This window comes from Dendrobates tinctorius, unplaced genomic scaffold (assembly GCF_039654945.1).
Source record: "Dendrobates tinctorius isolate UK_male_01 unplaced genomic scaffold, ASM3965494v1 ptg000029l, whole genome shotgun sequence".
Lineage (NCBI taxonomy): Eukaryota > Metazoa > Chordata > Amphibia > Anura > Dendrobatidae > Dendrobates > Dendrobates tinctorius.
In genome coordinates, this window is record NW_027361697.1 from 18,961,671 (window position 1) to 18,975,458 (window position 13,788).

At 42.6% G+C, this 13,788-nt stretch overlaps 1 protein-coding gene across 2 annotated transcripts in view; it reads left to right on the forward strand.

Moving 5' to 3' along the window:
• Positions 1-13,788, forward strand: part of ARHGAP29 (Rho GTPase activating protein 29) — a 152,531-nt gene that overhangs the window by 109,819 nt on the left and 28,924 nt on the right. For both annotated transcript variants that reach the window (XM_073571413.1, XM_073571414.1), the window contains exons 6-12: positions 2,605-2,668; positions 4,306-4,443; positions 4,630-4,694; positions 6,103-6,213; positions 8,560-8,640; positions 10,115-10,303; positions 10,566-10,703. In XM_073571413.1, coding sequence (XP_073427514.1) covers positions 2,605-2,668; positions 4,306-4,443; positions 4,630-4,694; positions 6,103-6,213; positions 8,560-8,640; positions 10,115-10,303; positions 10,566-10,703 — 786 coding nt within the window. The remainder of the gene's footprint in view (positions 1-2,604; positions 2,669-4,305; positions 4,444-4,629; positions 4,695-6,102; positions 6,214-8,559; positions 8,641-10,114; positions 10,304-10,565; positions 10,704-13,788) is intronic.

Here is a 13,788-nt window from a genome sequence, read left to right on the forward strand (position 1 = left end):
GAAGGGGGAGGAGGTGACTTGTGAATGTCACCTCTTTTTCATCCCTTTCCAATGCAGGCAAGGGGAGGAGTGTTGAGCTGTGAACATCACCTTTCGTCCACTCATTCACATTGCAGGGAAGGGGGAGGATGTGAGCTGTTAACATCACCTGTTGTCCACCCCTTCACTTTGCAAGGAAGGGGGGGGTGAGCTTTGAACTTCTCCTATTGTCAGTGGTGTTCCATGTGTAATTTACCTTCAGCTTTGTAATAGAGGTGTTACTTTTTGAAATCCTGCAAGTAATCATAATGTGATGATTGTTGAGAATTGATCTCTACAATACAGGAACTATCAGTTTAATGGGAGAGACAGTGAAAAAGCTGAAGGAAAGAAGACACTGCTGATGCTTCTAGTGCATGGGGAAAACTATTAAAAATACAGGATAAAAGTCATATAATGGACAGAAATAGTTAAATTTCCGATGTCTTATGTACACAGGCATGATGTCTTATTGTGAATAGACACCTGAAAGGGCATTTCCAATTTAAAGGAACAGAAAATGTTTAAATGATACAGAAAAATATAAGATTTCCCAGCAGTTGATTTTTTTTGTTGCATACCACAATTAAACCTGAGAAATATATACCAAACCTTCTCTTGTTTTAAGAGGTAATCCCTGCTCTCTGAACTGTTCCCCAGCCAAAATTTTAATGAGATTAACAGGTTTTCTACAGTAGACTCTGACAAGTATTGGGGAAAATTTGTCACTGTTTACTTTTCTCATCCATTTCTTGCTTCAGTTTTTCTTTAAAGAGGCTGTCCAGTTGTCTGCTGAAAGTCTGAATTCACCCTGTGACGGCAGACTTCTGAACCCTGACAGTGTGCACACTGTGCGCTGTCAGGATTCTCCCGTATTGCTGGTGAGAATGGGCGGTCGTCTTACAAGTATGTAATTTGCATACACGCGGTCACACCCAATACAAGTGAACTGAGCGAGGCTCGGTACGTCTAGTCGGACTGGGGATATGCATATCACGTATCTACGGTACTGTGACTGCCTTTTATCACCGGCAATACAGGAGAATCCTGACTGCATGCAGTGTGCACGCTGTTAGGATTGAAAAGTCTCCAGTCACAGGGTGAATGCAGACTTTCAGCAGAAGATGGGACAATTTCTTTTAAGTAGTGCCTGTCTCATGTGGACATTGACGTGGTTGTGTAATTCTGATCTTCACCGTGTCCCTGCTATGAGGCTGAGCTAGGTCAGGGCACAGAACAGGAGATCTCCTAGGAGGAGATGGGAGACGCTCCCCCCGGTATTAGACCTGAGCCCTCGGTCATCCGGTAATACTGATAGTATCAACGTTTTCATGTGCGCAGAAGAAAGTTTTGTTAAACACAAATTAAAAGCACATTTTCTTCCCAAGTTATTGGAGTTTCGTTATGTTGTAGGTTCAGTTCTTGTTGAATTGTGAATATTTTCCTGACTTTGTTCTCTACTTTCATTTATGAAATCGGTCCATTTCCGGGGTTAAATCATCGACCATAGACTCAGAGGAATGTCATATTGATTTCATACACTTCAAAGTGCAGGAAATCCCACATTCACCCAGAATGTATCCTTAGAATAATGTTGTTTTTAGATACTAAATTTTTCCGCTCATTCCTTTTTATCTCTCTTAATTTTTAGTAAAAAAAGATTTCCGCATTACTTTATTTTTAGGACACGGTGTCGCTCTATGAAAAACGAGAAAAGCGTCCTTCCACTCTTCCTTATTAATTCATCAAAGCCGCTCTAATATCAGCTATGGTCCCTGTATTATTGGTTTGCAGAAGTCCTCATGTTCCATAAGCCTTGAGATTATTTTTCTGTTTTTCGAAAACAACTAAAGAGTCAGACAAGGAAATATCCGTTATTATGGGGCGGCCTGAACTGCTTTAATAATAAATCTGAGGGAACAGATCACTCTTTGTCTACTTGTTCAATGTAATAAACAAAAGTCCTCAAAACAAAAGCGAACTACGCATGTCCAGTACCTAATGTCCTGGCCTGATGCCTTGCTTTTTATTTAGACTTTATACATTGATGTCTTACACTTTCTTCACCCTGATGAGGCACCGATGGCAGAAATACTGGCATAAGGGGTACAGCAAATATTGAAATCGGGTCCATATTGAGTGATAGTTAACACACCCGCACCACTAACAGTGTGCGGCAGGGTTACTTGCTAGCCCCCATACATTTTTCATAAGGCTGTTCACACATACAGGTTTTGACATCCATGTATAGACCGTGGTGCACTGACCGGCCGCTGGTTTCCAAACCACGCAGCCTGGAGTCTGTCAAGTGGTGATCGGAGGCCCACAGCCAGTTTGGGCATTATGGTTCCCACTTGGACTTTGACACATGGATGTGTGAATCCGACCCAATCCATAGGTTATTTCCCCCGCACCATGGGCTAAGGGTGCGCTAAACCTGTTCTCAATACCAATAAAGGATTGTAGTTTGAGCCCCCCATCCACAGACCCCTTTGTTTCCAGAATATGTAGGTGGCATTGCAGTTTACACTTGTTTCTTCGTAGGAGGACTGTTCTTACTGACAGGCCACTTTTCACTTTCTTTAGTCATTTGAAAATGTTTCCATGGAGGATTCTGCTGGGTCGATTCATGAGAGAGATGATCTTCAAGGTAAGGTCTTATTTTTGGCATTGGTTGTATTAGATTAATGAGTGTCGCCCAGACGCTGAGGCACTAGAGTTTTTTCACTGGAGAAAATTTAGATTCACGATACTTTGTGATTAATGAATTGCATGATTTCAATCTACATCAGTGTGGCCGTCCCGCGTCAGGGTGGCCGTCCCGCGTCAGAGTGGCCATCCTACTAGTCAACCCGCTGTCCTGCTATGGTGGCTATACACCTACACTAACTTTAGCCGCTCTTGTTGATTTTGTGGGACCAGATGACCATCTGTTGGTTTATTAGATATTTGTCCATCATTTGATCAGCAGACTTCTGGGGGGGGTTGTTCATCGGGCATGTTAAATGTCAGCAGACCTAACTTTCTGTTCTAGGAAAGAAGTGTCTAGGGACAGCTTACCTTTATCTGACCAGTAAGCACTGTGCAAGGAAGCCAAAGGACTGGCTGTCGGCGTACTGAGCCAGTAACCATCGGCTACTAAGTGTATAGCCACCATTAGTGTCAAATACGGTTTAAAGAATGCCTACCACCAGACTTCATAATAGAACCTGCATCCATTATTAAGTAGATCTAATCACTGATGAGGCTGGTGTACTTTCTTTGAAAATGCATGTCAGAATGATGGCCATATAATCCTGTGTAAGCTAGATCTGGGCTAAAAAATATGCTAACTTTTAATATCAGGCAAGGAAGTGTTCAATATGTGTTGTATATAGTTTCTGATTTGGATTTTCAAGTTGGGCACACCTGCCTCATCAGGCACATGTAGAAATCTGGATCCTTTAACATTGATGGTTAACGTCATATTTTACTACGATCCGTACCCAATCTTTTTTGGGAATACTCTTTTTTTTTTTTTTTTTTTTCAGTAATGCTTTGGGACGAAAATGTCTGCTTATGATCTACTAATATATAACAGTATCGTCATCAGATGAAGGATATCTGTTTCCATTTTTCACGATGCTTTATTAAAGGGGTTGTCTGGGACGTTAACATTGAGTATATATGCACACGCGCTCATACGCACACGCATGCATGCACACGCTTGTATGCATACACTCACGTATACTTGCATACACGCGCGCATACACACGTAACATTGAGTATAGATATATCTGCGCACACGCATACACACATACATACACACACATGTACATACTCACACACGTACACACATATATATATATATTATACACACACATATATAAACACACGTGTATACAGTATGTATATAGATATATAATCATACATACATTAATATATGTTATAGTATGGTGTGTATGTATATATATTATTTGTATGTAAATACAGTATATTATATTTTAAATCAGTGTGTTTTTTACTTGAGTATGATTTAAAAAAGTTAAAAAGCCCACACTGTGAGTTTGATGTGTGGGCATGCAAGAATAACAATGGTCATATGGCAGGTGACAGGCTCATCGTAGTTGCTTGTGACTCTGACCCTTTCTTTCTAAAATCCCTGTCAATCCTGTTTAGTGTCAAGCGGCATTAGAGAACTATCCAAGATCAGAGTAACTGGAGCTTTCCCAGTCGGCCGCGCTCCCCGGAGCCAGCGTGGGGCTTCTGATAGGAATCATTCATCTTCCCATCCTATGACTCTTGCAGGGCACCTTCGAGCAGAAGAAGTGGACAGCATGCTCCTCCGGATTGACAGCGGTGTTGAATCGGCCTTATCTTATGCTAAAGCATGGTCTAAATACACCAAGGATATCCTGGCCTGGGTGGAGAAGAGGCTTAATGTGGGTGAGTGCCTTCTCTTGGTGCCTAATGAGCTTTGGAATGAAATCTGTTGCCAGGCTTGTGCTTCAGACTGTCAGTAATGTGATTTCTGAATTACCGCCTGTTTCACTGACCATTCTTCGTCACTTTTCTCTTTCTTTTTGTCAAGCACAAACTGTATCACTGCTCGTTTTCTGTTTTCCATTGCAGAAGCTGAAGCTGCTAGAAATCTCGCAAAGATGGCTGAAACGGCAAAATCCATTGTTGGCCCACAGGTTGGTCTCAGCTTACAATATGTTCATTATGTTCATCTGAACAATCAGTAATTTTGCACTTCATATCATTGACTTGATCAGTTACTTTCCCTTCATCCTTACATAAACACTACGAAATAAGTGATGTTGTTAGACCGCCTTACGTTTTAGTCCTGGTAGACCTCCATTAGGTGGCCATATTGTACCCTTCCGGCCCACGTGACCACTCTAGTGTTGCAGGCTCCCGATGTGTAAGGTTTTACTTCTATTCCAATGTAAGTCTGAGCGCTAAAAGGAGGTTCCATAGATTTACATTAACAAAATGCGTCTGAGTCATTCACAAACGCCTGTATGATCCAGCTAAGCCTGTGTTCAGGAATCGTGGGTCGGAAGAGGAACAGAGCTGTGCAGAAAACCAGGCTAGATGGCGATCGTCAAGTACTGTAATACACTTCTGCTCCGTCACCAAATTCCACAATTCTTCATTCTTCCGTCCGCTGAGTGCAGTTACGCCAGTGGTCCGCCATCAGACTTTGTTTACTTCTGCCGTACTGCCACAATACCGCTGCAGCTCTCAGTGTATGACATGCAACTGCTGAAGTCGCTGACTGCAGCTTTCCCGTGATGGATCTTTTTCCCAGCTCTTAGGCTAAGTTTACGTTGCATTAGAGCAATCTGTTTAATGGATCCGTTTGTTAAGCAGCACTAACGCAATGTGACGGACACGTTAACGCACCCATAGACTTCCATTAGTGTAACGGATCCTACCACATGTCAAAATCGGCACACATTTGCAATGGTCCGTTAGTTTGTGACGCACCTTCCAACGCGGACTACAACGTTTTTGGGTCCGGGACAGTGAACAGAAGCGTTCGTTCTGCCATAGAACTCTACTGCAAACTCAGGCAGACACAATTCAACCTAACGCAGCCACATGCGTTAACGCGATGGCAAAAATGCACCACAAAAAGACCATTTTGGGCTCACTTTTAGCGCATCCGTTTAGCGGATCGCCCTAATGCAATGTGAGCCTAGCCTTAAACAGAGATGACTGGTGGACCACCAGAGCACGAATTGGCCAGTACCCCATCGGAGAACTTACAAAAGTTTATATACCCACTAATATCTAATCTTTATCTTAGCACGGCAGACCTGAGCAACTGTAGATCCACAAAGTAACGTAGGGTCAGGCTTCTCTTTTTGTCATTGTAAAGCACACGCTTATTAGACCCTCTCTAAAGAGCCCCAGTCCTCTGTGCCAGCGGCTCCATCACATTACCCTAGGTTTCCGCTTCGCTCGATGGTGCCCTTTGTGAAATCGTTTTTCACAGTTGTTGCTCGCAGCTGGTTCTTGACTATCAGCAGATCTGTCCAACTTGGCACCTACATGAATAATCTATTCACTGTGTCCTGTTCGTTTTCATTTCAGGAGTTTATGCCGTTTCGGCCAATTTTCACAACTGCTTTTCAGAATGACATTGACTGCAGCCAGTTATGTCTCCAAACCATCAGCGCGCTTCAGAGCAACAAGTTCATCCAGGTGAGACGTAGACCAGGCATGCCGCCATTGTGTACGTAGGGGAAGTGTGTGCTAGCATTACAATGTCCGCCATATATTCTTAGGAAGAAAGGGAAAGTTTTTGTTTTTTTTGTTTTTTTGTTTTTTTAAACTCTATTTTGTATATTTCCACCAATGAGATGTTTGCCCTGTTCCAAGATTCGACAAGCTGCATGGCTGAATAATAAGTGTAATCTTCTGAGAGGTCGTGGACACATGAGAAGGATCACCAGCTCATTCTATACAGAGCTGAGACCCTTTTTTTGGCTTTGCTCGATAATTAAAGGGGTTGTCCAAGTTTTGGTCTAAACGCTGGCAGTGACTCAGTGTCTGCAGACTGCCAGTGCGAACGGAAGGTCACATGACCTCACGCCTGCAATTTACAGACTTAGGGCTCATACTCTCTTGCGAGAGACTCGCACGATTCTTGTGCGAGTCTCTCGCATGAAAACGTGGCACTGCCGCCGGCACTCGGACCGGAGCATGTGTTTTAGATGTATTTCTATGCAGCCTCACGCTCCGGTCTGAGTGCCGTCGGCAGTGCCAGGTTTTCATGCGAGTGTCTCGCAAGTGAGTATGAGCCCTTAGTGTCCTGCCTCGTATAGATGTAGGTGTCGTCTGCATTTAGACTGTCCGACCGCGGCCATTAATCAGATGCATGCAAACTGATCATTGGTTGTTTAAATGGTCTGTTTAGATAGACTGATCGCACTCCCACGCCCGCAGAATAATCGCTATTGCAAACGTGCCATATGCATATAATATCGTTTTATCGGCAGCACATCACCCGTTTTCACAAGGCAATGTGCTGCCGAGAGTGACCATTTTTAAAGCTTGCTGTAAAATAATCTCGCCCAACAACGCGGGTCTAGCGCATCGCCTGATTGACGGCTGTCGAAATGGGTTCTTGCCCATCATCGTGTTCTGGTCTCTGATATTGGAATAACTGCTTGAAAGTGATTTCTACCGAGCAGAAATTGTGAACCTTTGAAGTGAATGGCTCTAGCGAAAACTGCAAGATCTCTGGATTTAATTTTTCCATAGAGTGACATAATATGATAAAAAAGACCAAACATTCTTACATTTTTTTAACTGAAAATCTTTTATTTAAACACTAAGAGGATATTCCGGTCTTCGATTCTATCCCGATGTGTAGAAGGTGTGATAATGATAGCAAATGCCTCCAATTAGAAATGTAGTATAGTTCTTCTGATACGCTAGGTCACTTACCCTATGTGCAAGGCTTTGCAGTAGCTTAGATAGTTAGCTGTTATTGGGAGTAATCATGGCTAATTGTCAATATAGGATTGGTCGTAACCATGGATACCTAAGCTACTGCATAGTTCTTCTGATTCGCTATGTCGCTTACCCCTTGTGAAGGGCATTGCAGAAGCTTAGTTAGCTGTTGTTGGGCGTAATCATGGCTAATTGTCACTATATCAGTGGTCGTAATCATGGATACCTAATCTACCTCAATGCCCTGCACATGGGGTAAGCGACATATCGAATCAGTACTATGCAGTAGCTTAGGTATCCATGGTTACGACCAATCCTATATTGACAATTAGCCATGATTACTCCCAATAACAGCTAACTTTCTAAGCTACTGCAAAACCTTGCACATAGGGTAAGTGACATAGCGTATCAGAAGAACTATACAGGGTGGGCCATTTATATGTATAAACCTGTGTGGGCCCTTTTGCATGGATAAACCTAAATTAAATGGTAATGGTTGGTGATATCAACTTCCTGTTTGTGGCACATTAATGTATGGGAGGGGGAAAACTTTTCAATATGGGTGGTGACCATGGTGGCCATTTTGAAGTCAGCCATTTTGGATTGCATCTTTATAAATGGACCACCCAGGTGTATCCATATAAATGGCCCACCCTGTACTACATTTCTAATTGGAGGTATTTGCTAATAATATTATTATACCCACTACAAATTGAGAGAGACCCGAATACCCCTTTTAAATCATTTTCTGATGAGACTCTCCCTTTAACTGGACTTTCCCTTTAAGGTGTCTTACTGTGCGTTGTTCCTCATGTGCTCATGTGCAGTGGCCGCTTTCACTGTTTTTTATAACCACGTCACACATATTTTATTGATATATGTGGAGTGACTGATTACTGGGGCTTCTGTAGGTGCACCCATGGCAGTCAGGAGAAATCTATAAAAAGGGGATGTTCTGATAAATTTAAATCTGTGACAGGTTGTGAAATCTCACTTTAGCGGACCGTGGGTTGTGATCCGGATACGCTCCGGCACGTATGGTTGTATACTCGCTTCGTGTGCAGGCTCATAACGGTCTTAATTTGACTCTAGCCTCTTCAAGCCAGAAGATCGGACCTGGACAGACAAAGGAAGGAAATGAAAGATCTCTGGCAGAGAGAACAGAAGAAAATGGTTCGTACACAGGAGTTCTAATTCTGTTTTGTTCCGGCTCTTTCTTTCTTGATCTTCCCGCTTTATCTGCCACCGATTCTACAATTGTGTTTTTCTGCTGCATTTGTTCCCGCATTACAACTGGTGCAAACTTGTAACCACACAAGAAAAGGAAGGGACTTTCTGTTATAATATATTGTCACACAATGAGCCATTGTCTAAGATCCGATTACTACTGTGTCTGTATAGTCATGGATGTTGGTAATCTTACACGATGAGGTCAGAGAGCGTCAAGAGCAAAAGGGATAAAACAAATCCAAGGTCTGGCAAACAAGATCGGGGAATTGGACACAGAGAAAAAGCACATACATCACTGAGCAAAGCTACCGCTGACAATGGTCTGCACATAGCTAGCCTGCTAAATATCTAGCAAATTAATATGAATGGGAAATACCTGGAGGAAAGCCCCCATGCTGGGCCAGATTGAGTAGCAGAGCTGTAAAGCAAAATGCTGACAGGCCAGCATGCCCCAGCCCCAGATTGGACTGACAACTTGGTTGTCACTCACAATACTGACGGTCAACCCCGCTCCAGATCATATAGGGAGGTGGAGTTGTCACTCATAGCGTTCCTAGGCCACAGTGAGTGATGAAACTGTGATGAGAGAGGCACAAAGAGCTTAAGCTGAGCTCTCTAACAAGTCTCTTAACTCACCCTAGAGCGAGATTCACATCTACACTGCTCAGTACTGCTGAATAATGTGCTCCATTCTGCTGCTATATCTGTTTAGTGTAACCAAGAATTGAAGAGCAGGAATGCCTTTTGTGTGCAGTGTATGGGTGAAACCCTAGAACTGCAGTGAAGTACCCACTAAGAGCTGAGCGTCTACTTTGTGAGCCCTCACAGACTTTCAGTTTAAATGTGTAATCTTATCTCTCCTAAAGTGATGGCATATCACAAGGATATAGCAATAGTTGGAGGTCCAACTTTTGGAACACTCATGATCCTGTGAATGAAGGAGCTGTTGCTTTGTTACAGGGTTGTGGACCCTTTATAGTCTGTAGTTGTATAGTGGTCACCTGGTCACCAGGGAAAAGTAGCATTACTCAACTGTATGGGGACTAGCTTCTGTTACGTGCGCATCCATTGGAGAAGCGCATTACTGTACTCCCTCGCATTCATCCTCAGCATCGGTGTTCCTAGAGGTCGGACACCTCACCCCCCCTAGAGATTTGCAGGATGAGATTACCCTCTAAACCTGAGAGCTAACTTTTTCCACTACCAATTATCCTTATCTGTGGACATTTAGGGCACGACTCATTTTTTTAATTTTTTTTGCTGTGTTGAGTATTATTTTGTCATCTTCTTTATTTTTTTTTCGGCCATTGCACAAATTCCCTAATCTAATAGAGCCTGTTACACATCCCTGTGTCACACATTAGAGTTACATTGGTATTTTTGTTTTACACCTTTTGGTTTCTGATATTTTATACAGCAAGAATTGGAAACCGCTTTTCGGAAAGCCAAATTAATGAACGTCCAAAGGCAAGACGAGCATGAGAAAGCAAAATCTAGTACAATCCGTGCTGAGGAGGAGCAGCTTAGTATATCTGGAGGACTGATGAAAGATGGGAACAAACAAGTGGAGAAGAGGAGACGCTTAGAGGAGGAAGCCTTACAGAAGGTGCGAGGTGGAGGAGGGGTGGCAAAAAAAAAAAATAATCGCCTAGGTATCAGTCCAATGATCGATTTTATAATTTCTCAAGTACAGGTTAAAAAAAAATTGATATGTCATTGTAATTTTTTACATTTAGCCAAGTGTCTTAATTTTCATTAGTCAGCTTGGTTTTCCTTAGGTAAATGGCTTTGTGCACCTTCTAGGTAACATTGGGCTCCGAGATGATTCAATTTTACCTGTCTTAATAGACCTTATCTATACTTTCTAGGCTGAAGAGGCTAAAGAATATTACAAGTCTTGTGTAGCCGAGGTGGAAGAGAAGAGAATCGATATGGAAAACGTGAAGAGTGAAATATTAACGCAGATCAGAGAGCTTGTGTACCAGTGTGATCTCACCCTGAAGGCTGTAAGTGTCCTACAGACGAGCCGCCATCTTATTGCACTCAAGTCTTTAGTAGTTGGCAATGTGTGACATCAAGAAAGTTAGATGATTGACTATGCCTGGAGATAAAAATGGCCAAAATGATGTACAAGATTATTGGAAGATGACCACTATGTAGAAGATTAGGCACAGGGTTATTTCACCAATAGGATTATTCTTGGACCGTTTCTCGCAAAATCTGTGAATGCCAACCATGAAGTAATCATAATTTATCCATGCTGTTGTCCTATTTGAACAACCCAGTTTTAGATTGCTGCTACCCTTGTTGTTCTGCATCCAAATGATTTTTTTTCCTAAAATGCAAGTTGTAGTGTTAGAGGTTGTTCACTATTTGGTCAACCCCCTACTTAAATAATGTATTCGCTAATGTAAAATATTACTCGCTTGCCTCTCACGCTGGTGCCGTTCCTGCGATGTTGGTGCTTGGTTCACTGGGACTCTTGTCATGTGGTTATGGCACAGGAGCGTTGCAGCCTATGAGCGGCCACTGATGGGCTGCTTTGCCCATACTTTTCCTTGGGCAAAACATGGACGCCCAGAGGAGATAGAAAATCTGCTAAGGGGCTACGGTGTGTATATATAATGGGCCAAAGTGCACTGATGGATTCAATAATACCTATGTGCAAGGCTCGAAATCAATAGATATATATTCTTTAATGGATAACACAATAATTTAAAACCTAAAAATAGACATACAAAAGTCAGATATATGAAATGCTAAAATACTTCCTTGTATGAGTAATACAAATCAATACAGGGTTATGTTGTGTGCAATCACAGTATTGAGGACGAATACTCAAAAGGTATAAGCCAAAATACAACCCCTGGCAAAAATTATTGGAATCACCGGCTTTGGAGGATATTCATTCAGTTGTTTAATTTTGTAGAGAAAAAGCAGATCACAGACATGGCACAAAACTAAAGTCAATTCAAATGGCAACTTTCTGGCTTTAAGAAACACTAAAAGAAATCAAGAACAAAAAATGTGGTAGTCAGTAATGGTTACTTTTTTAAACCAAGCATAGGGAAAAAATTATGGACTCACCCTGTAAATTTTCATTTCCATAACTAACATCTGCATCAAATTAGATCTGCTCGTTAGTCTGCATCTAAAAAGTAGTGAGCACACCTTGGAGAGCTGTTGCACTAAGTGGACTGACATGAATCATGGCTCCAACACGAGAGATGTCAATTGAAACAAAGGAGAGGATTATTACACTCTTAAAAGAGGGTAAATCATCGCGCAATGTTGCAAAATATGTTGATTGTTCAGTCAGCTGTGTTTAAAATCTAGACCAAATACAAACAACATGGGAAGGTTGTTAAAGGCAATCATACTGGTAGACCAAGGAAGACATCAGAGTGTCAAGACCGGAAACTTAAAGCAATATGTCTCCAAAACAGGAAATGCACAACAAAACAATTAAGGAATAAATGGGAGGGAAACTGGAGTCAATATCTGTGACCGAACTGTAAAAAAACGGGAAAATGGGATTTACACACAGAAAAGCTAAACGAAAGCCGTCATTAACACCTAAACAGAAAAAAACAAGGTTACAATGGGCTAAGGAAAAGCAATCATGAACTGTGGATGGCTGGATGAAAGTCATATTCAGTGATGAATCGCGAATCTGCATTGGGTAAGGTAATGATGCTGGAAGTTTTGTTTGGTGCCGTTCCAATGAGATTTATAAAGATGACTGCCTGAAGAGAACATGCACATTTCCACAGTCATTGATGATATGGGGCTGCATGTCAGGTAAGGCTAGTTTCACATTTGCGTTTCAGGGCGCAGCGACGGCCTGCGCACGGCCGCAGCTAAGCCCCGCCCCTGCCGCGCCCCCTCCGATAGCTCCGCCTCCGGGCGCATGACGCTGCATGTGTCCCCTATCTTTATCACCGTCCTTTTGACGGTGCGCCGAACGCAACCAAATTGCAACAGGTTGCGTTTGGCGCTGGTTAGCGCACCGTCAAAAGGACGCAGGCGCCGCCAAAACGCATACTGCGCACGGCCTGCGTCCTCAGTGATAAAGATAGGGGACGCATGACGCATGCAGTGTTATGCGCCCGGAGGCGGAGCTATCGGAGGGGGCGCGGCAGGGGCGGGGCTTGGCTGCGGCCGTGCGCAGGCCGTCGCTGCTCCCTGAAACGCAAATGTGAAACCAGCCTAAGAGCACTTGGGAGATGGCGGTCTTTACATCTTCAATAAATGCACAAGTTTATGTTGATATTTTGGACACTTTTCTTATCTCATCAATTGAAAGGATGTTTGGGGATGATGAAATCATTTTTCAAGATGATAGTGCATCCTGCCATAGAGCAAAATCTGTGAAAACATTCCTTGAAAAAAGACACATAAGGTCAATGTCTTGGCCTGCAAATAGTCCGGATCTCAATCCAATGGAAAATCTTTGGTGGAAGTTGAAGAAAATGGTCCATGACAAGGCTCCAACCTGCAAAGCTGATCTGGCAACAGCAATCAGAGAAAGTTGGAGCCAGATTGATGAAGAGTACTGTTTGACACTCATTAAGTTCCATGCCTCAGAGACTGCAAGCTGGTAGAAAAGCCAGAGGTGCAACAAAATACTAGTGATGTGTTGGAGTGTTTTTTTGTTGGTTTGTTTTTCATGATTCTATAATTTTTCCCCATGCTTGGTTTAAAAAAGTAACCATTACTGACTACCAATTTCTTGTTCTTGATTTCTTTTAGTGTTTCTTAAAGCCAGAAAGTTGCCATTTGAAATGACTTTAGTTTTGTGCCATGTCTGTGATCTGCTTTTTTTTCTACAAAATTAAACTGAATGAACATCCTCCAAGGCCAGTGATTCCATAATTTTTGCCAGGGGTTGCAGAAAGTTCTGTGTAAGTTAAGGTCCTTTATGAAACATGCAGGTAAACAAGGAGAGAGTGATATCGCCTGAAAGTACCCATACTACCCCGACGCACGTTTCACATCAAGCATCGCCAGTGGGTGTCTGTGTACGGCCACTGATGAGCTGCTTTGCATAATTTCCTCAGACAAAACACGGACACCCAGGCGAGAGATGAA